Source organism: Pseudopodoces humilis, chromosome 3 (assembly GCF_049639895.1).
Source record: "Pseudopodoces humilis isolate 2021_Gansu_Grassland_sample_001 chromosome 3, ASM4963989v1, whole genome shotgun sequence".
Classification (NCBI taxonomy): Eukaryota; Metazoa; Chordata; class Aves; order Passeriformes; family Paridae; genus Pseudopodoces; species Pseudopodoces humilis.
In genome coordinates, this window is record NC_142202.1 from 95,367,222 (window position 1) to 95,390,013 (window position 22,792).

Below are 22,792 nucleotides of genomic sequence, written 5' to 3' on the forward strand. Positions count from 1 at the left end.
TTCAAATGGCAAATAAGCTAGAACATTGCATCAGAAATATTAAAGGACTGGATTAGGAAATCAAAAGGGTTTTTGGTGTTGTCTTTTTTTTTTTGATTTGTCTATTATGCTAGGCATCAAAAAGTCTAATACAAAAATGTCTAGTAGAAAAAATATAGCTCTGTATTTAAGCAGTTATGGCTTTAACTGTATTCACTACTCTGAGGGAAGAGAAGCTAAGTCAGAAGGTTGTAACATGACAATGGGATTTAAATTATATTCCCGTTATCAAATAGTGTGTTATTTTCCCAGTACAGGAAATTTTTAGTATTGAATAAAATAATATACTTCATGGTGATCTGTGCTGAATAAATATTAGCCTATACGGTAGAAAAATTACAAGCAATCGTGGACTATGGTCCTGAGACAGTATACAGAAGTTTTAGGTGTGAGACTTTGCCTAAAAAAGATTTCTCTCTGATGTATGCTGAATATTGCAGATGATCTGATGGTTTATGGTGATAGTAGCACTTTCATGTCTGCAGAATTGGGGAAACAAAAGCATTAAGGGCTAACATAGTGGGGTACTACTACTATGCAGTAGTGCTGAACTTTATCCATAGGTATTCCTATTACACTTTCAGCATGTTCATCTACACGCTGTAAGGAGTTTAGTAAAGGAGAAATGTTTTTGTGTTCTAGGTGCCCCAGTTCTTTAAATCTGAAAGGATGAACATATGAATGGTTATAGATAAATTCTATGGCTGATTCAAACTGCAGGGCACTCCATTCAACTGATCACTCTGTAGGTCTTCTAGTCTGTACTTCAGCAGTTAATGTGTAGGCAACAAAAGCACTTCTTAGTGCTTCCTATCTTTAATCCTGTATTAATTCTAGATTAGACTAGAAGACCTAGATCAAAGGGATCATTGTGGAAAATTTTGTTATGACAAAATTAACAGATGGTTAACAATTGTTAACAATTTCTAAATCAGAGAATGCAGCATATGACCTGCTGGGTTTAAAAACTTCAAAACCTTCTGGTTTTGTTTTTTACATTCAGTAGCACAAGACAACCTTCATTAAATATTTCCCATCCTTTAGCTGAAGTTACTTTCATCATCATTTTATACTATTGCCATTAAATGATGGCAGGGTTTTTTTGCTGATACCTCTCTCCTCAGTAACTTCAGGTAAGATAAAATCTGTTTCTGAGAGCTATACAGGTACGTTATAGATACAAGCAAACAAAGAAAAATGGAAAGTAATGTGTGCATGAAAATCTGCATTTAGTCATTTTAGCTCAATCTGTGCTCATTCGAGTTTTTATAAACGCAACCACTTAACTATCATCTAGAAAGATTTCTAGATATTGTTGAAGATTATGAACCTGCAGGGTTAGGCTGTTCCAGTTTCTTTGCTTGAACATTTCTCTGCATTTGGGACAGAAATATTTACAATTCTGTGGATACTGATTCCAGTTTACCATGTGCATTTCCAATTACATGTAGTCAGATATGTGTATCTGTCTGTTGCGAGTTTTTGGTGCCTTATACAATTCTTTCTTTTTACAAGCAATGCATAACAGTAGATAAGCAATAAAACATACTGCTTTTTCTTTAATTTTGAGTTCTGTGGCTTTGAACCTTTTTTATTTATAGCACACCCATTACAGTTAAGACTGACCTGCATTACCAGAGAGAAGTCCCCATAATGCTCTGATACTCTTGGGATTTTTTGAAAATGGCAAAGTTACTTTATCAGAAATGGATCGTCATGCTTCCGGTAATAGTTATCCTTAAGCAAAATTATTTAAACTTTAATTGCTTCAGGGAACAGCTGAGTTGACTCAAAATTTATTTTCCAATGCACAGTGTGTAACAATGTCTTTCATATTCCACATAGTTTTGCAAGCATTGTTTACACAGTGCTAATTACACTCAAGAGTGTGTAATTAAATAGAAAAATAATGTACACAATAATGAAAAAAAATATATTTTTTGTCCATAATGCCTAATATTTATATCATACAGAAGAAGAATTATTTGTCTAAATTGATACTGAAGCTATCTGTAAAAATGTCATTTTCTGTATTTATAGGCAGAAATTAGAGAAGAGTGAGGATTGAGTAAACTAAGAGAAGCTGCAGTTTAGTTTAAGTCTCTGAAAATTTCCTTGAGCTGCGTTGACCGCCATTTTTCTTAGCATATTTGTGTAAATTGTTCGGACAAGTGCTTGCTTTGAATTAGGCAGCTAAGAGTTTAGAAAGACATTATTGCTTATTGAATAGTGCAAAGCTAAAGAAGATAAGAATCAAAAGTATTTATTTGAAAACACTCCATATTTGGCCATTGGAAAGGAGACAAGTATCAAGAAATCACTGTTTCTTGAACTAGCTTAATTCTGCTCCATATTCTTCCAATATGAATTGCAATCCAATTTTAATTTTAAAAACATTTTGTGTCTACTATTACCTTAAAGTCTATTTGTACTGCAAGGTGTCTGTTTATCACACATTTTCCTTGCCTATTCATTGACATACCAGATTTTTTAACACTGTTCATATGCTTTAAGCTGAAACTGCCAAGTTTCTTAAATTACCTCCAAGTATACTTTTGCCTAGGAGGCATTTTAAGTGTTACATACTATTGTTCTTTCTGAAAATGAAGAATTTTTAAAAATTTCTAGTTCTCTAGATTTCATTGGGGTTTTTTTTGGTTTTTTTTACTATTATGTGTTATGGTCTAATTCTTCATATATTTTACTACATTTTGGTTGTTTGCCTGCTTTGTTGCAGGCTTGTACATAACCTTCCACCCAGATACTTGTCAAGTCCAGGACTTGCACTTCAAGTGACTTTCAAGTGTTTTATTTGTGAAATTTTTGTACCTCAAGCTTAAGCATTCATCAGGTGATTCACATCCTTCTACTTCAGAATTTTTTTTTCAGACTTTTAGTCTGAGTTAGGTACTTAAATATTCTTCAATACATGCAAGATAAGATTAATTTAACTTCATATGTTTAAAGTATAAGGTTATCATCCAGATTCTCTGTATGTAGGGATATGTATCTGTGGATGAGGATTTCTCTGTATCCTAAGATCTTTACTGATTTCTAGAAAATGTATTAGTAAATACTTTAGAGTTGAATCTTTTAAATGGCCAAAGTGAAATGATTTGACTTCTGCACATAGAATAGGTATTGGCTAAAGATCCATATGGGTGAATTCATTAATCAAAAGCATTCTTCATTTCAATTTTAATTGCTCTTCTTGATAAGACAAAACCTGTTTCAAACAGCCAGAGCCTTGTTTAAATCTTTGAGCAGTGTGAATATTAATGTTCAGGGATGCTTTAAGATTTAGAACAAATCACAGTAAACACAAGGTATGTAAACTAGAATTTAAAAAGAATGCACAGCAGCTATGCATTGTGCCATTGTCTTGTCAGCTGAGTATATAGCATTTCCCTAAATTGTGTGTCAACAGTAAAAATTAGATGGCAAAGGTCATTAGGTTTTCCTACAATATGAGCCGTATTTTTTCAGCAGACTCTGTACTGTAGTTAATTGAGATATAGAATCTCCTATTTATATTTGTAATATTGTTTTGTTCTTGAACAATGCGTACGAGAAGTGTAATAAGTCCTGGATTGATAAATTCACTTAGAGATACACAAAACCTGCAAACTGAAGCCAGCATGAGAAGCAAGCATTTCTGCTGAAGTCCTTTTTCCTTTAGACACGAGTAAGTGCATAAACACACATACACACTCAGATTTAGCTGCACTAAATGTATTTAGTCTTTTAAAAACCTTTTAAAAAACACCAAAACCCACTCACTTCTGCAATCCTTGTTTTATATTATTACTACAACAGTGTAACAGTAAATGTTACTCCAAAGGTACTGGATTATCTCTGTTGGACTTAGTGGACTTTTGTCAAAGCTTCAGCATCACAGAGCAGTGCATTATTTAGTGACCTTCTGACCTTGTGATCACTGAAATTGATTTAGTTTTGTTAGTATGTGTGTGGTTCAACACTCTGACCTCTTCAGCCACTACCTGAAAAATACTAAGCAGCTTCCAAAGAGTATGATACAGTGTGAATATCTTTTAAGGTAGTACTGATGCTTGAGAATTTTAAACTAAATCATTAATATTAGAGTTATTTCCTTTTCAAAATGTGTTTTGAAATAAAAACTGAAATCTCATACTCTGCAACAGTTTCTGTCTACTGTTTTGTGTTGTTCTAACAGTTTTGGATTTCTCTTTGTAAAATTTGACTAATGTCTTCCAAAAGTACATTAGGCAATATATCAGTCAGACTGTCTCCTCTCTTTGCTTGACAAATATAAATGTTTGTGTGCAAATATTACTTCCATAATTAAGAGGAAACATATTTGTTCTGTGTTTGCAAAAGATTTATTTCTATTAAGAAATTAAAATTCTTTCTTGGTATTTCAAAGGTAAAATTAAAGTACTTCCCTTTTTTGGTTTGTTTAAAAAAGCATTTGTGAATAAGAAAGTAAGTTCTCAGTATTAATTTTTATTTGGTTTATATTTCTTCCCATTAGATATATTAGGACAGTATCATGACTACATTTAAAATTTGTTGGTTTTGAAATTTTCTATTTAATTTTTGCAAAATAGTTTTTTTCTTCTGTACTGATTATGAACTAAAGTCAGCATTTTTAATAGATTTAGCATGCAATGAAAAGTAAAATAGTATTGCAAGTATAGCAGCACTTGGTAACAGTATCATGTATTTTTTTTGCCAACTGTGACTTCTCCCTGCCCTGATACTTTCTGCCATTTTTAATTTGAATGGGAATGTATTGCTTGTCCTATCTTTGTAACAGTAGAGTGAGACTAGCAAAGCTACCAGTCATCTTCAGTGTATATTGAGTAATAAATGTCTAAATTAGGAAATAGGAAATTTCCTGCAGGAAATGAGGGGCGGGGGATTTCAGGAGACAAAGTTTTCTTGCACCTTCTAATTTAAGACAGATTGGTTTGCTTTGCAGCCCTAACATACTTTCGTATGACCTTAAAGAAGCATGCAAAGTTTGCTACACTGTCATTCCTGTTTATTCCTGTTGTGACCATCTTCAAATGAATTAGTCAGAAATCAGTGATCATATTATTTTTCTCACAGTGTTTTTTCCCACAATGAGACCTCAGGTTCTCTTAGAGTCAGTAGTCAAAAAACCACAACACTCAGATTTCTGGGGTTGAGAATGTAGCACTGGGTGTTGCATTTTTCATAGTAAATCATTTAAAAGCAGATTGAACTGGCGGGGGAGAGAGGGGTGGAAGAACAAAAGAAAAAAGGTTCTTGGTTTCTATCAGACGTAAGCTTGAAGTTTTCATGTGAGTACATCAGTCTCTGGTGTAAGCTTTATTTTAGGTACACAAGTGGAAAACATAAAATGTTTGAGGTAATCCTGCATCTCATGATGTTGGCCAATGTGGCTTTGTGCTAAAACAGTGGTCTGGAACAACACAACCACCAACTTCCTCCCAGTACATTAAACCATTAAATGCATCTATATAAGCCAGTTTTCTGCAATTCGTTACTTTTCTGCTTGGTGGATGAATGCTCTGGTTGTGTGCAGATTCGAGGCCACAAGCTGTAGCATCCATTTCTGACAGATTGGATCAGGGATATGCAGACCCTGTGTGTACAGCCCACATGCAAACCAAATGCATTTCCTATTTCCTGAGAGTCGTGGATGTGAAACTGGGGAATACCTCTGCCCTGTAGCAGGAGCTGAGGTCCATCAGAGATATTATTTGCAGTTCTGCATTTAAAAAAACACTTTATGTGGTAGTGTGCTATGCCCCAAAGTGAATCCTGATGGTTTAAAACATGTCTATATGTGTGTGTGTGTGTATATGTGTTCCCTTTTGGTTAACAAATGCTTATAGACAATAAAGACACAAAACACAATACTGTATTTGAAACGCAAAAGCGTGCTTAATTTGTTACCCAAATCAATCCAACCAAATACTTAAAACCAAGATGTGTATGATGTATTAATATATTTCCATATGTCTTTCTGTTTGTATACAGACAAAATTAATGTATTATATCTAAATAAACACATATTTCCCTATTACCCCATGTCAGTTTTATAAAATCAGTTAGTGGAAGTTGTGTTCAGCTGGTATGTAATATCAGGTTGCACAGAAAATTATTTATTCAGGTTGTTCCACTGGTCTTGTCTACTCCTTTCCATTGTTGGTGTGGCTTGATCCTCAAGCTATTTTACATTCTAAGTCAGAAATGCTTACACTGAGTTTATTATAGATCAACAGGAATGTTGATTTCATTGTAAGTAATGTGCTTTCCGTGACTGATGGTTCTTTGGTTTAAAGTAGTTGTTATTTGTCACGCTGACAGGTACACCTGCTGCGAAATGCTGGCGATGAAGTTACCATCACAGTTCAATACCTCAGGGAAGCTCCATCATTTTTAAAGCTCCCATTAGGTAAGAGGAAATAAGTGAATAGGAGTAATTTGTTTTCCTCTTTGCAGTATTCTTGTAATGAGCTGACAGTGACAGAAATAGAAATTCAGTTCTTGAGTGCTTTACAGGAAGAAATAGAAAATTGTCTGTCTACTTTGCTGTTTAACATATAAGAATCAAATGCATACTGCCTTGCTACTTATGTATAATGTATTCAAAATAAAACTGAAAAAAATCATTAAAATGCAGTATAGTCATGGGTGATAGCTGAAGGTTTTTTAATAGAAGCTTTGCCTGAATATAATAAAATAGTGTTTGCAAACATTTGAATCATACATTTACACTGAAAGATATTTGAGGACAGTTACCAAACAAATGGATAACATTAATTACATATTTTCATAAATTAATTTACTATTTTGATTGGTTTTGTCAGCAGAATTATGTCGGCAACTGAGTAGTGTAACAGTAGCAATATTAAAAATCGTATGAAAAGTATAAATCAGGGAATTTTGGGGCTCTTTTGGTTAGCAAATAAAATATTCAAGTTGCACAGTTGTGATCAAGCGAGTAGAAAAGTGTTCATAATAAATAAGTTTATTTCATCAGATTAAACAAATTTGCACTTGTTTATATTAACAGTTTGTTTTCTCTTCAAAATAAGCAAAAAGTTTTGAAATGTATCACATTCTTTGGATTGATTTTTATTTAAGTTGGGCTCAACTATTTACTTGTTTTTTTCCTAATTTCAACAGACTCACAGGTGTCATAGTTTGTATCTTGCTATTACAAGAGTGTCAATCATTTAATCATTTTTATATCTGTCAAAAGCCAGCTTGACAGGCCTCTATTAAGCTGAACTATACATTTTATGCTAAAACCTTTTTTTCAGTGCTTACTGCTTATCATTTTCATTTGATAATATATGGTCATTGTTTCTTAAAATGAATCTTCAGGTTTGGTCTTCCTACTTTTCCTATTAGATCATCAGACAACTCTAAAATGATATTGACAGTGCCTTGGATAACTGTGTCCAAGCTTAAACATGATTTTGGCAATCTAGTAGCATCTTAACAGTAGTGTCTGTGTTATTGGACATATTCATTTGTGACTATGATAGTCCTACTAGAACTTGTATCTCATCTTGTAGACTGACATCACATACTTGAACTGTATTGCCTGTCTTTGTTTAACCTTAACTGAGAGCCAAACTCCCACTCAGACACTCTCTCACGCCCTGTTCTTCAACAGAATATGGATGGAAAATAGAACAAAAAAGCTCTTAGGTCAAAAGAGATTAGCTATGAATTACCATCATGGTCAAAGCAGAGGCAAATGGGGAAACTTAGATAAATGTATTGCCTATTAAAATAGATTCAGGCAATGAGAAACAAAGACAAATAAATTGTCCATCACCTTCTTGATTGATCTTGAGATTAATTTGATTTTTGAGTCACTGTTTTCCTTCCTATTGTCTCTGTTCTACTGCATTTTACCCTTTGTTAAATAGTTTCCCAGAGGTGCTACCAGCTCAGCTGCATGGCTCAATGGTAATGTGGGATCTGGCTGGAACTGTCTGTGTCTGGCACAGGGCAGCCCCAACCATTTCCCACTTCTGGAGACATTCCATCCCACAAACCCTTGCCACTAAGACCTAGTACACACTCTACATGAGCTGGCTGCCACCTTCACAAAGTAGTTCACATAGGTACAGGAATATTGGTGCCCTCTTTCTACATCATGGAGAACTTGGCCATGAGATACTTCAGCATTCCTGTCTGGGAGGCTGAGATCATGGCGCTGCTTCCATAAAGTGCTGTTTCTAGAAAGGGAAAGCAGTTATCATCAGGGGGGCCATCTCCCATCTCAGTGTGACCAGCTAGCAGTATTTGGGGCCTGCACCTGATTACTGTAGTGCAAAGAAAGCCTTTTCTGGAATAGGGAGGACAATGCCATTTTAGACAAGCTACCAGACTATCAGTGAGTGCAGCAGTGCTTCTGAAATGAGGTGTCTTGTGTACAAACTGCTAATTTTGGGCAGGTTATCAGACTTGATTCCTCTATGCAGAGCATGAAGAAATTTTTGCCAAGCATTACACTACCCTACCCAGTCCCATGCATGACCCCAGCCTTACACCACATGCTCAAATAAAAGAACTTGCTAGCTATGATCAAACATGTGAGGAACTTAAGAAATGGCCCTTCTGAACTGAACCTGGATCTCCACAAGAGCTTAGATGTGCCTCTCTAGAATGTTCTGTGTAGCTATTCAAAAGAGGCTGAAACCAGCGTCTGTGAGTTAAACGATCTTTGGTAAATTGCTTGCTATAAATATTCTTTCTTGTGGTGAGAAAATAAGCAAATAAGGTGGATAAAGTTATGGAGAATATTTCTGATTTAAGAAAATAAATAAACTGAAGTTACAAAGAATAGCACCCCATTTCAAGAAGAGCTTTTCAGAATTCCATGCACAAAAGGGAATTCCAGTCATGAAGCATCACATGACACATTCAAAAAGCTAAGTAGCAATTCCATTATGCAATAAAGAAATTTGCAAATCACACTGCAGGCAGAATTAAAGTACATACATGCATAATTCTGAAGTATATTGGCTTTTCCTGGCATCCCAGAAGACTCAGGCACTTGGTCCCCTACCTTCCAACATTTGGTCAGACCAGCTGCTGTGCTGGCAGTTTTAGTGCTGTGGTACGTTCACTTCAATTGCAATCATACTGTCTCTTCCCATTAACCCATATCATCACTATGAACACATCATCAGGAGTAGCATCTGCCTCCTCCCCTGCTTCCTTGTCATATGTTTCCCTTCCCTACACCATCTCATGTCATGGCAAAAGCACAAGATTCCATAACACGGAAATATTTATCAACAGTTCTCACAACATATTTCTGTCTGTTAAATTCCTTCGTTATTGCCAACAAAGATTACAAAATTTGGCATGGGTTTATTTGTGGATACTGATAAAGTATCATTTAAGGATGAGACAAGGACTGCTTGTTTCTGTATTTGGAGGCAGTCCCAATCAAGGGTGATATGCCAGTATTGATCCTTGTCTCTTTCACAGCAGATCCAGGACACTTTGCACTTACTAGACTATTAAAACTGTCCATAATAATAAATTAAATAATTCCAACAAATATTCTCTGCCACAGTTATTTCTCTAATCAGCAATTTTATACAATATTGCAGAATGCTTGGCAGAATTTTACATAGGGCAAATAGTTATTTCTCAAAAAACTATCAGGCCTGGATCAGAATTGTTATGGACCATCAAGGTCTGCTTCACTCAGTTGTGTAGCTCCATGGCAAGGATAATTCCTCACCACATGGCTGTGGCTTTCTGTAATGTGTCTGCCAGCTAGAGAGAAGATAGATTTGTCTTTCTTGAAGCCAAGACAAGGAATTTTAGATTTTTGAGCTGGGTCAGAAAGTTAAAATTGACTATGAGGCTATATGTTAGCCTGTTACAGAATTATTATGGCATCAGCTCTTGGGTCTTGTCATTAAGGATTCTCTAGATCTACATTCATTACCCACCCCAGATGGGTAAGCAGCGCTTATAGGACCCATTTAAGTAAGATTCACTGCTGCTAGGAAAACTGAGGACATTTTCTGGTAAAACAGACTTTTTTCAAAATATTTCTGTTTGATAGTTACTCCAAATGATCAGCATATTCTGAATTTAAAAAGCTTACAGTATAATTAAAGATCATCAAAAATGTTTTCTTTGATTGTAATTCTATGGCTATCCTAGAATGAACTTTTTTGTATCTTGGAGGTTGCCTGTGCATTGATCAGCAAGTTCAACACACAAGTTTTTATTCATGTGCAATAGATCTCCAGTATCATTCAGAAATGTCAGTCATAAGACAAATTGTTGTTCATAATAAAGTCTTGCTGTTTGCTGTACATTGTTCTGCTGTTGTGTGTTTTGAGGGTTGTTATTTAGAGATTTAGTGTAACTCACTGACTGAAATAAACTACTTCCTGTTGATGGAACTGTTGAAGTCTAGAACTTTAGTAGAGACTTTTCTAGGTGTAGAAAGTATAAGGCTTTTAAAGTTAAAAATAAAATCTAGAATTTCTTAAATAGTAAAATAACTGCTTTAAATTGAAAAATTTGGCAAAAGTATTATAAAAGTATTTATAAACAACTCTTACCTGTACCACTGCAAATGAGTTCTTGTGTTAGGTTCAATGTCAGCTAACTTGCTGATTCCTTGAGTTACTGCTGGCTCTCCAAAACCATCTCTGAGCCTTAAAAAGTTTATTTCCCTCACCTCGGAGTCCTGCCTAGCTTTTTTGTGCTATCCACAAGGGTATTTCAGTCTCCTGTGTGAACTGCAGACTAGTGTCCTTGCCATCTCTACATCTCTCTGACCCCTTCTTATTTCACAGGGTATGTTGTGGTTTTCTTTTTCCTCTGAGCATACACGCCTATTGCTCAGGTAAAGATCGGGCAGAGATCTTCTCCTCTCCCACAGGATCTTTGCTAATCCCATCTTCCCAAAAGAGCAAGAATACCAAAGCTGAGAATAAGCAAATTAACAGATGATGCCTGTCATAGGGTAGGTTTGTATTTCTCTTAGGCTGATTGTCTTTGGTTTGGATGGGATCACACATTGAGGCAGTAACAATTGCTGGAAACTTCACAACATCAAAAATGCCTTTTTTCATGGCATCAGTACCCAATAGAATGCTGTAGCTCTGCTGGTCAGAGCATGGTGCTAATAACACCAAGGTTGTGGGTTTGCTCCCTGTACAGGCCATTCACTTGAGAGTTGGACTCAGAGATCCTTGTGGATCCCTTCTAACTTGGAATATTCTGTGATTTCTGTGATTATGGCCATGGAGTGGTAAATTATCTGTAGCAGATGTTTTGTTTAGCAAAAGCATTTTGATAGTCTTTCTTGCAGTAAGGCTCCAGAGTTTGCACTAGTACCTGACACTTGATTTGGAGTTTCATCTACTTAAGCAAAGGCTGCAGTAGCAGATAGTAGGATCATACTGTGTTTTGTCCTAAGAGCAGGAACAGCCCTGATTGCTCTAGGGCTGCCATGTGGGAAGGCAGAGTTCCTTTCAGGAAGGCACTGCACTTTCAATGAAAGCAGCTGAGCATTTGCAGTGGGAACTTCTAAAATGATGAATGAGGCCATGACAGAGTAGTCTATGAGTAAGTGAGGCAGAGACAGCAGGGAAGAAACTAAAAGACTTGTGAACTTGTTTACAGTCAAGTGATGGAGGTGGCATGGCCTGAGACAGGCTGTGTAGCTAGGAACACACAGAAAATGGAAGAAAGCTGCTGAAAAGTAAATCTGCTGGGACACTGTAGAGGAGGGAAATTTCTTTCTTAACCTTTTATTCCTAGCTTTCCCATGAGATGGATGTAAATTTTCTCTACTTAAAAATAAACAATTATTCTAATGTAGTATTCTGTCTTAGGGTAAAACTTGGATTTAAAGATTTGTAAATACCTGAACTCATGTCTTTTGGTATGCTCAGATTGCTGAATAGGTGGGATATGTCCACTTTCAGAATCTGATTGATTCATGAACCTGTGATGGTTGTCTACTGCTGGAGACAGTCAGATTTCCCAGTGGGCAGACTCTTCAGTGGAGAATTTAATGCCAAGTTTTTGGTTTTTTGGGTTTTTGAATTTTTTTAATTAAAAAAATTAGAAATTTTCTTCTGTTCCATTAAGTCACTGTAGTTGTCTATGTCTAAACATAAATTCTTGTGGCTGCTGTACATATATAGTAGCTACAAAACATTGTACTTAATAGAGTCGGTGGTGGTTTAGACCCATAGGAGCAAAGCATAATGACTCCTGCTGACATGACCTAGTACCGTACAGAAAGGACTCCAAACAAAAACATGGTGAAACTCCAGAATTCAGGCTACAATTCTGAGACCTCAGCATTGAACTGACAGGTAATGGAGAAAATGGAATTAAGTTCTGTTTTGCTAGATCTTCCAGATATATGGAAAAGATACATACAAAAATACATAACTAAGAATGGCTTTTTGACTTCCATGATGTTAGACTTGACTAACTTATTAATGTGAGATGGTTTACAGGCAATTTCAGGTGAATTCTTCAGATGGATAAAAGGGTTTTCAGTGATGATGAGTATAGTGCTGTGCAATTGATTTTATGTGAATTACTGATAAGACCAAGTGCTGTCTGACAGTAATTGTATATTATTAGTGCTATTTGTTAACATCTTACATTTAAGCAGAAATTATAAAATTATGTGACTTTGTGCTGTTTCTATTACTATATTTTACAAAAGTATTAAGCTTTCCTGGATTCACTTTTAACTACTAAAGTAAGATCATAATACATGACTGCTAAAAGTAGAGGTTTTAAAGACTGTAACTGTGTAGTCTTAGAATATTGACATAGTATCAACAGTTCAGGGTGATTCTTTGCTTTCAATTTCTGAATTTGACAAGGAACATATTTTTTAAAAATAATTGGCATTTTAAGGAAAAGATATATCCAGTAATAAAGTGTATGTATGTGTCCAGTTACTTGCCTGAGAGTTTCCTATTCTCTTTGTTTATAAATTCAGTCCATAGTTATACTCTAAGGTGAGATTTCCAAGAATTGATAGAAAATTTGTCTTTAAATTAATAAATGCATTTTGTGTAACTGAACTTGTTACTTGGTTTTGAATATATTCTCAGTGAAAAAAGGCTTAATCCTGCAAACAGTTAAACATACAAATAGATCTCATGAGCACAGACCCTCTCAGATGGCATCTAGATATCTTTTTTCTCTCTAGACATTAAGTATAGCATATGGATATTTAATTGTCTGTCTTTCTAAAATACAAATAGTATTTCTGTCTTTGGTGAATTATATTAAAAATTCTTCCAGTGTTTTACAGCTGAGTAGATACTGTCTGATGTATGCATTTTTTTTTCACATCAACAGTTATTTTTCTTGATCTGATTTCCAGGTTCCCCTGGACCATCCAGTGATCACAGCAGTGGAACTTCATCACCTCTCTTTGACAGTGGCTTACATTTAAATGGAAACTCAACTAACACGGTAAGCAAGTGAATAATAAAAGCATGGTGGGTATAAGCTCTGTAAGTTCTTTTCCCATTTTGTGCTTCAAAATGCTGGAGTAAGACCACCCTAGTTTTGTTCTTGTTGTTTGCTTTGATTGATTTTTAAGTGCTTATACGGTAAAATTCTGTACTTACAAAGTCCTGAACATGTGGCCCTGAACAGCTAGGTTTTTACTCTGAGACAGCTGAGAAGCTTGGAAGAGTGAACAGAGTAAGATTTAATCATTATTGGACACGAATTCATGTGAACTTCTGTCATACTTTGTTGAATTGTAGCATTATACTGTTGAATTTAATCCAGCTGGAGATGCTGAAATGCAGGTAGAATTAAGAACATAATTTAAAGTTTAATTCTTGAAGCAAACTTTTTAAATAGGAAAGATAGGGACAAAAAGGGAAAGAAATAAAAGAGGGAAGAAAAAAGTCTCTTTCTTTAGCCCAGAGGATATTCAGTTCTTTTTTTCTGCAGTGAACAACTGTGATTAAATTAATTGTAGCATTGTGGAGAAAGAAAAAAGTTCCCTTCTCCAAGAAAAATGGTAGTCACCAAAGATGATAGGATGTCTTAGTAAGCAACAGTGCTATCCTTTTAGTAATGAAGATTGAAGATGTAAATACTAGTTATACAAGTTGTTGATCTTCATGCTCAAAAGCCTGTTTCACACCTAAAAATCTCAGCTCTAGTCTTTCCATTGGATTATATAGAAACAATACCCACTGAATGGACAGAAGGCTTCTCTGTTTTTCCTTTTCTTCTAAGACAGTGATATCATTGTCTGATACTGACTGTACTTCTCTCAAGCTTTGCACTTCCTTGAGCACTCTCTCTATACTACTCCTTAAAGTTTATTTTCATCTGCTAAAAATATATTCATAGATGATAATATAACTGGAATTATGTACAGTAAGTAAATAAATAAATAGAAATATGCTTTTCTGTCCTGATACCTGATACCTTAGTGTTTGGTGTCCAAACTGGTCATAGATACAAAAGGTTTCATGTTCATTTGTTTGCAGTTATCCAGATTATTATTACCTTTAACTGCCTTGTACTGTTGTCTTACTAAAGAATCCAAAGCTCAGAGTTCAGCGTTCTGCAATGTTTGTCTGCCAAGCTCTCTGCAGGCAAAGAAAGTCCTTCCTGCAAAGAGCCTGCACTACAAGAAAAGGGCTATGGCCAGTGATTGCATTAGCACATTTTAGTAAATTATTGCCTACTAAATGCTAGAATGAGTGTATTAATTTTTAATAATCATTATGACTGCTGTAGGAATTGCACACTTTGAACTTCTTGTGTTAAAAAAATATAAATATGTGGCTGGGGTTTTGTAGTAGACTCGTAACAGAGTAATTTAGAGTTAATTACCAAGATAGCACACAAAAGACTGGGTATAATCTTCAAATATAAGTGGAAAAACAGAAATTAAAAAGGAGTAATAGTCAGGTACTAGGTTGATTTTATACAACACTTAATTTTTCTGAAGCCTGACATAAACTCATGTGGAGAGCTATGTATACAACAAACACTATAACCTAGAAGTGGAATAAACAGGAAAATCTGTATCGTAGCCCATAGAAGTCATGATCTCCCTTCACAGAAAACAAAATGAAATCTTACTGTGAAATTCAAAAGCAAGGCTCTAAATGTTTTGAGCAGGAATGACTGGATTTTGAGATGATGCTCTGTATGGTCAAACTTCTCTCAAACTAAGCTGTGAGTGTAGCTGAGCTTCATATCTTGAAAAGTTGTTGTGAATGTGTTTCAGCTACCATCTAGTGAGAGCTTCTATTTTATTCAATTAAATATTTTCAGTTTTATGGTAAAGTAAAAACAGAACTGGCATTTCCTGTAATGGTATTACCTAATAAGGCTAATGATATTTGAATCCTGTTCTTACTTTGCCCTGTTAGGGGAGATCTGACTCACTTTGAACACTGCATCTTGCAAGTTTGTGTTGCCGTTTTATGTACTTTCCTAACCACACTCAGGTCCATGCTATAATAGACAATGCACCTATATTTTAAAGTGGAAATTCTACTCCAAAAAGCACACCATGTAAAGGAAAGTACAGGAATGAGAGCTGAGAATTACTGTTACACCAGTTTTACGAAGCTGTCATTTTGGATGTCTTCTGAAAAACAGTACCAAGGCACTACAGCTGGCTTGTATAATAGAGGTGATAGTTTAGCCATCTTAGCAGTAAGCTCTAGCTGTCTAATATGATTGTACCATTTTCAGTTCTGGTGTTATCTTGCCTCTATTAGATCTATCTCTGTCACCTGTGCTGTGAAGCATCTGTTGTATGTGATGTGATACCATCTTCAGGATTTATATACATGTTTTATAATATCAGCGCAGTTTGCAGTACAGAACTTTAACAGGTTTCTCTGAAACCCGGAGAAATGAGCTGAAGTGCTCTCTTCACACCTAATTATTTTGTGCTTGGGCACTGTGACAAATGCTACAGGGTTTGACAGTGGCAGTTACATTCATCTGTACCTTGTAAGTGGTTTATTGAACACAATGTAAACTTGCAGAGGGGAACATGAAACATACAAAGGAGATGGTCTCAAGGCTAATGAGGTTGTTTACTTGGAGAGTTCTAACTCTAAAACAATGAAAAAAGTGCTGTAAAGACAGCATGTCCAAATGTCCTAGAGATTCAGGCCAGCTCCCTGGAGAAATTGGTGGTGGAAAAAAAAAATACTGCAAATAAAACAAATTTCTGTTTTAAGACACCATGGGATAATACAACAGTTACAATGCAAAGGCATAATATACTTGGTTTTCATTTATTTGAGATTCCAGCTTCCTGGAATTGTCTAAAAATTATATTCTAACAATTGAAGTGAGACTAAAGTAAATTGCTGTTTTCTATATGTCCATGTAATTTAAGAACTCTTAGTTTAATTTTGATAGTGTATGTTAAGTATAGTTGGTTAGATGAAGCTAAACAAGCATTAAATTTTTCTAAATTGCTTTAAAATATTTTTTCTTTGATGCCATTGTTTCATATGCTAAATTAAACAGTTTTGCTTTAGAAAAGACATTTCCTACTTCATCATCAAGTTTTTTTAAAAAGAAAAAAGTACAAATGCTCAGCTCTTGATGGGACCAGTAGAATGCTACATCTTTAATGTCTATGGTAGTCCTAGTTCCAGAGTGAGAAAATGATAATGACTCAATCCTGAGCACTAAACAGCAAAAAGGGAAGAGGATTCAAGACAGGGAGGTGGACACCCTTTTTCTGAGAGTAAATATATTCTGATGGATACTTTAGGGGAATGTATGACCAGAATATTGAATTGCAATTGAATGGATGCCCTACGTATGAAAGCTTCAATGCTATTGCTTTTTTGAATATTCCTGTAATATCTTCCATTTTAGTATAAAATTACACTACTGAGTGTTATTAAAATTTATTTTATTATATAGTTTTTGTCATCCTGTAGCTCGCTTTAAGAAGAGAAACTTCAGGATTTCAGTTCAATACCTTTTCTATTAGAATGATTTCACAAGTGATACCAGTTGCCTCTGCCAGCTCTTGATCTGAAAATCCATGATTTTCTCATGGAATATGAAAGCAAGGTAACTTTGAATTGACATCCAGTTCACAGTGTATTATTTGGAAATGTAAATTCATAAAATGATTAATGTAATAAATACAAAAAATATCTCACTTAGAGGTACACAGTGGCTACTGTCATGAAAGTAATCGTCACCATGTCTTTCATTTTTTGCGGTAAAACAGATGAACACAGCCAGCTGCAGTTAAATAATTTGGACTGCTGCTGTGCTGAAGACCTTTATGGAATGAGGTAAACACACTGCAAGTAAGTTTTTGTCAATTAATAAAATATTAAGTGACTATCCCTTTTCCACCTCAGTGAAAAATAATCCAGATTTTCTGTTTCTGATTATACCTCTCAGAAATCGTAGCAATAGAAGCTGGAAGAAAACTTTTAAATAACACCTATTTCATGACAACAGAATTGTAAGGAAAATATTTTGGATTGAAATGTTTGTGTAGATGTAGCTGTACAGAACTACTATGTTTTTCTAATTGTGGTTAGAGTTGATTGGGAATTTTGCTATGACATTAATGAAGCGAATAAAAGGTATCTTTAAAGGTATTTTTTACTTTTATTAATGTCCATGGTCACTGCTAATCTTTCAGCAGAGTTATTTCTTCTCGTATTTAACATTTGATTGATAAGGTTGATCATTTCTTCTGCACAGAAATTTTCCAGTTTGTTAGGTATCTGGTTTTATGTCTTAATTATACATATTTTCCCCATACATTCACATTTGCATGTGAATACATTGTTTATTACAGTTCTTATGAATTTTCTCATTTTGAGTTTGCAGCAGCAGCAGCAAAAATGCTTCTAAATTTGATGTTAGCATAGATGAACCCTTGCAGTTCAGGTACATGTGTATGTGGCATATAGAGAAAACTGATAGTAAAATTGAGGTAGAAAGTTCTCCCACTAAGTTGCATCCAGTGTTTTTCCACAAGCTCTGGCAACAAATTGACACTGATCTCGGGAAGAGAAGCAGGAGTCAAGGCTCGTATTTTTCCTGAGGGGTGTGCAGACTGTGTGAAGTTCAAAGAGTTTCCTTAACCTTGAGCTATTTTTCTGAGCAAGGACAGCATGCCCCATTTGGGGATATAAAAGGCTGGCAAAAGCCATGTCTAACAGCTGCAGTTTGGGTACACTTGCATTTATAGAGTAAAACTGTAACAATCTCAACATTGTATCTTTTCCTTATATACATTTAATGTTGTATTTTGATTTCTGGTTTTTGAGGAGTCATAATTACTTTCTACTTTTTGTACTGAGATTTAATATAAACTACTCTGTCCCCTACCCCCAAGGGAGGAATATATCTAGAAAGGTGTTACAGGCAAGGTTGTTCAGGTTACTCAGAAACCAATTACATACTAGCTCAAGGGAAACAAGTTAAAGAAAAAGGGGCAAGATTCTGACAAATAGTCCATATGTATTCTCTAAAAATATCTTATTCAGGCTTGTACCCCACTGGTTCATTAAAAAAATAATAATGTATTCGCACCTAGCAGCACAGATGTAATGAAATATTCATTTCCATTGTAAATCGCCTCTAGAGAAATTTATATAATTGAAAGGGTTTTAATTTTTTCCTCACTGGCAGAATAGTAATCCAATTGATTTAAATGCATAGCTATTGCAGTGAATAAGGCAGTGTAAGTCCCTAACATGTACTGCTATACAGGCTCTATGTAAACATCATGTTTAGGTGCTCAGAGTCTGTAAACTCATATATTAATTAAAAAGAATTAAATGTCTTACAGAGAAATCATATTTCAAAAGCATGTATCTGATGCAGCATTAGAATTAAAAGTGTTTCTTTTCTGTGGTAGGAAAGGAAGAGTTTTTCGCATGCTTTTTCATGTTCCTCCCATTTAATTAAACATCTGTCAATTAAAATATTGTAGATAGAGCTGTGTAATTAAAAGGTGCTGCTTTCAGTGAATTTTGAAGACATCATATTACAAGTCCAAATTGTTACTTCACCTGAAAGAGCATGTTTCCTCTATAGAAGCCTTTATCTATTAAATGATTCGGTGATGTATACTTTACCAGATAATTACTGTATTCTTAAAACTGTCACAGAATTGTGCACCTGCATCTAAGAATTCCATTAAAAATAAATAAATACAGAACCTCTCCTGAATTCATGCTGCATCAAAGGAATGTACAGGTATTTTGATACTGTAATTAAATCCCTCTGAATTCTGAGACAAGTTGAAAGCTCTGAGTCCTATTTACAGTAGATATCACCATAATTTGTTTTGTTGGCTGGGCATCACAAGAGTTTCACTCATGTCTCTACTCCTGGCTAAACATTTGGTATTTGTGTTGTTCAATGATTAAAGTAAGCTAATGTGAGACTCTTTTACTGCTTAATGGAGCAGTCATGTTTTCTCCTCCAATCAACATAAAGCCCCTGCTTTCTGTCTGTCCCTGTAATAAATAGGTATTAGTAAGTGCTCAGCCATCCGTAGGTCAGATTGGTTCATTGATATTCTGAAAATCAATCTACCTATATATGTATATATGCATACATTTCAATCACAGACCAGACTAAAAACCATAGAGAGAAGACATCCAGTTCACTCTGAGATGAATGTTGCTGGGTGTTGTTGCAAGAAATTACATAGCTAAATCTCTTTCTTCAGAATAAGTGTAAGACAAACTTGTCTATTTGAAAAGCTTATTATATTGACGGTTTTTTTTTTTAGTATGCTGTAACATTTTTAGTAATGAAGCTTTGACAAAAAACATTCCAGTTGGCATCAAAAAATGCACGAAAGCTAATATTTCATTGTCATGAAATCCACTGAAACTTAACGGTCAGTGTTTTCAGTTACAGCTTAAGACAATGAAGCTATACCAAGCTATTTTAGCATTTCAGAGTTTAAGGCATGTCTGGAAAACACTCTGAGTCATACGATTTCGTTTTAGGTAGTTCTGTGAGAGGCAGGGATTTGGACTCAGTAATCCTTATGGATCCCTTTCAACTTGAGGTACTCCATGACTTAATATTTCTATAATTTAAGCCACAGAGTTGTTTTTACAAGGAAAATATATCAAAATATAAATATCAAATATATTAATGTTGCTAACATTTTCATATAGATATTTTACAGAGAGATATTTTATATTCTTTCCAGAAGTTCTCAGCAATGCTCACTAAAATGGAAACTACCAAAATTACTTTGAGAAATAAATAACAGCATCATCATTATCATCTCTCTTTGAACCAGTGTCAACAAGGACAGTAATCAGGATTAGTCATACCTCTTACATGTGCTTTGTAAAAATATATGTTTATGGAAAAGGATCAAGGCTTTATGAGAATGATGCACTTTGAAATATTAAATCATCTAAAGAAGAAAGTGGATAAATTCCAAATTATCAGTAAAAGGTTCTATTTTTTCCTAATGGCTATCACACTTGATTCTTATTTCATATAATGGTACAATCACAGACATATTTAGGTTAGAAGGGCCTCTAAGATCAATAAATGCAACCTGAGCTTAATCAAAAATGGCCAAGTCCAGCACCAAACCATGTCTCTAGGTGTCCTGTTTATTTATCTTTTAAATATCTCCAAGGACAGTCACTCAACCATTTAAGCCTGTTCCAGTGCTTGACAACCCTTTCTGTGAAAGTTTTCCCTAATATCCAACCTAAACTTCTCCTGGTGAAACTGAGGCCATTTCCTCCTGTTCTATCACTTGTTATTTGGGAGAAGAGACCAACACCTACTTGGCTACAACCTCCTTTCAGGTAGTTGTAGAGAGTGAAAAGGACCCCCTAGAACTGCCTTTTCTCCAGCCATTGGCCTTCTTAGCCACCTCAGCACATCCTGTCTCATGTTAGCTGTCAAACAGCACACCCTGGTCTTTTTCCACCTTTCCAATGACTCTACCTTCAGCCTGTGGCACTGCAGGTTATCATTGTGACCCACATGGAGTACCTGGCACTTGGCCTTGTTGAACCTCATACAGTGGATAAAGTCTGTCCAGATCCCTCTGCAGATCCTTCTACCCTACCAGCAGATCAGCACTCACCCTGCTTGGTGTCCTCTGCAAACTGACTGAAGGTGCCCTTGATCCCTTCCTCCAGATCACCAATATAAAGATGTTAAACGGTACTGGCCCAAATAGTGGGCCCTGGGGATTGCAACTTGTGACCGGCTCCCAGCTGCATGTAACTCCATTCAGCAGCACTCTCTGGGCCCAGCCACCAACCAGATTTTACCCAGTGATAAGTACAGCCATGAGCTGCCAGCTTTTCCAAGAGAATGCTGTGGGACACAGTAACAGAAGCCTTACTGAAGTCCAGGTAGATAACATGAACAGCCTTTCCCTCATCCACTAGGTCTTGCAGTAGATCAGGCTCGTCAAGAAGGATCTGCCTTTCCAAAAGCCATGCTGGCTGTACCTGGTCAGCTAGTTGTCCTGCATGTGCTACATGACGGAATTTAGGATGGTTGCTGGTCAAAGCCCCATCCAGCCTGGCCTTGGATACTTCCAAAGATGGGGCATCATTTGCCTTTCAGCTAAGCAGACACTGTAATATTTAAAGAGATTAAAAATACATTTAAAACCAAGCTTAATCATGCTGAGTAATGTGACCGTGACTATTTCTGATTCCAAGTGAATTAACCCAGCTTCAGCCTTCTTGAAGCCCATGTTTAATGAAAAAGCTGTATCAACCTAAAATAACTGTGTCTGCTTTCAAGGTAGGGCCCTAGCAGCAACTGGAACTTAAATTGCTAGAGAGGGTTCAGAAAGACTTCCTTCTAATGACATGATATTTTTCTTGCAGAGATTGAAAATCAAAGACGGTTTAAAAGAAAGTAAGGTAAAGTAGCTGAGTTTCCCAAATTCTGCAAATTATATGTCACAAAAAGATAAAAAACTGACAGTTGCAGCCAGCTGGTATCTTTTCCCTTCCTATGTTCTTAGTGGAAACTTCAGTATAGAGACATGTCTGATTACATCTCCCCATTAGTGAAGGACTTTCTGGACTTACTCTACTTCTTGGAAGACTTTCTGGTTGCACCACAATGAGTTGTTACATAGCTGTTTAAGAAGGCACTAAAGCACTTGCCTACAGTGTCATTCATAGGTCAGTGACTGCTAATAGGATACAGAGTCAGACCCTCCTCCAGGTCAACAGTACACAGCTATCCCAGGTAGGTAGTGTTTATCTGACATTAAAACTTGATTCTAGTTCTGTCAAAAATGAGATTTTTGTGTTCAATCTATTTCTTAATGGGCAGGTGTTATAAGAAAATTGGCATAAATCGGCAAAATTGTTGGAGACCTTAGCAGAAAACTGAAGGTATAAAATGATCGAGCTGTGATTACAGAGATGATCTCTATTTTAGTGCTTTGGAGGAGTGATGTGAAGAGTTTTCAAGATCAGCAGCAGCAGCTATATAGTGGAGAAATGTCTTGAAGGTCAGCCAACTCACTACACTGAGTCAATGAACCATCCAGCCCAAAAGCTCAGCACATGCCCTCAAGAGAATGCAAGAGCAGAAGAAATACGTACAGTTACTTCTAGGGAATATTTCCTACACCTCTGGTGACTTCTGACATAGGTGCTTCCTGAGCCAGTTTGTTATATAGACTAACACATTCGTTTCTGTTTATATCCTACTGTCTTTTAATCAATCCCCTGCT

General features: G+C 35.7%; 1 protein-coding gene across 1 annotated transcript in view; it reads left to right on the top strand.

The window, feature by feature from the left end:
* Positions 1-22,792, top strand: part of SNTG2 (syntrophin gamma 2) — a 133,487-nt gene that overhangs the window by 42,682 nt on the left and 68,013 nt on the right. The window contains exons 7-8 of the mRNA XM_088052630.1: positions 6,382-6,469; positions 13,433-13,524. Coding sequence (XP_087908756.1) covers positions 6,382-6,469; positions 13,433-13,524 — 180 coding nt within the window. The remainder of the gene's footprint in view (positions 1-6,381; positions 6,470-13,432; positions 13,525-22,792) is intronic.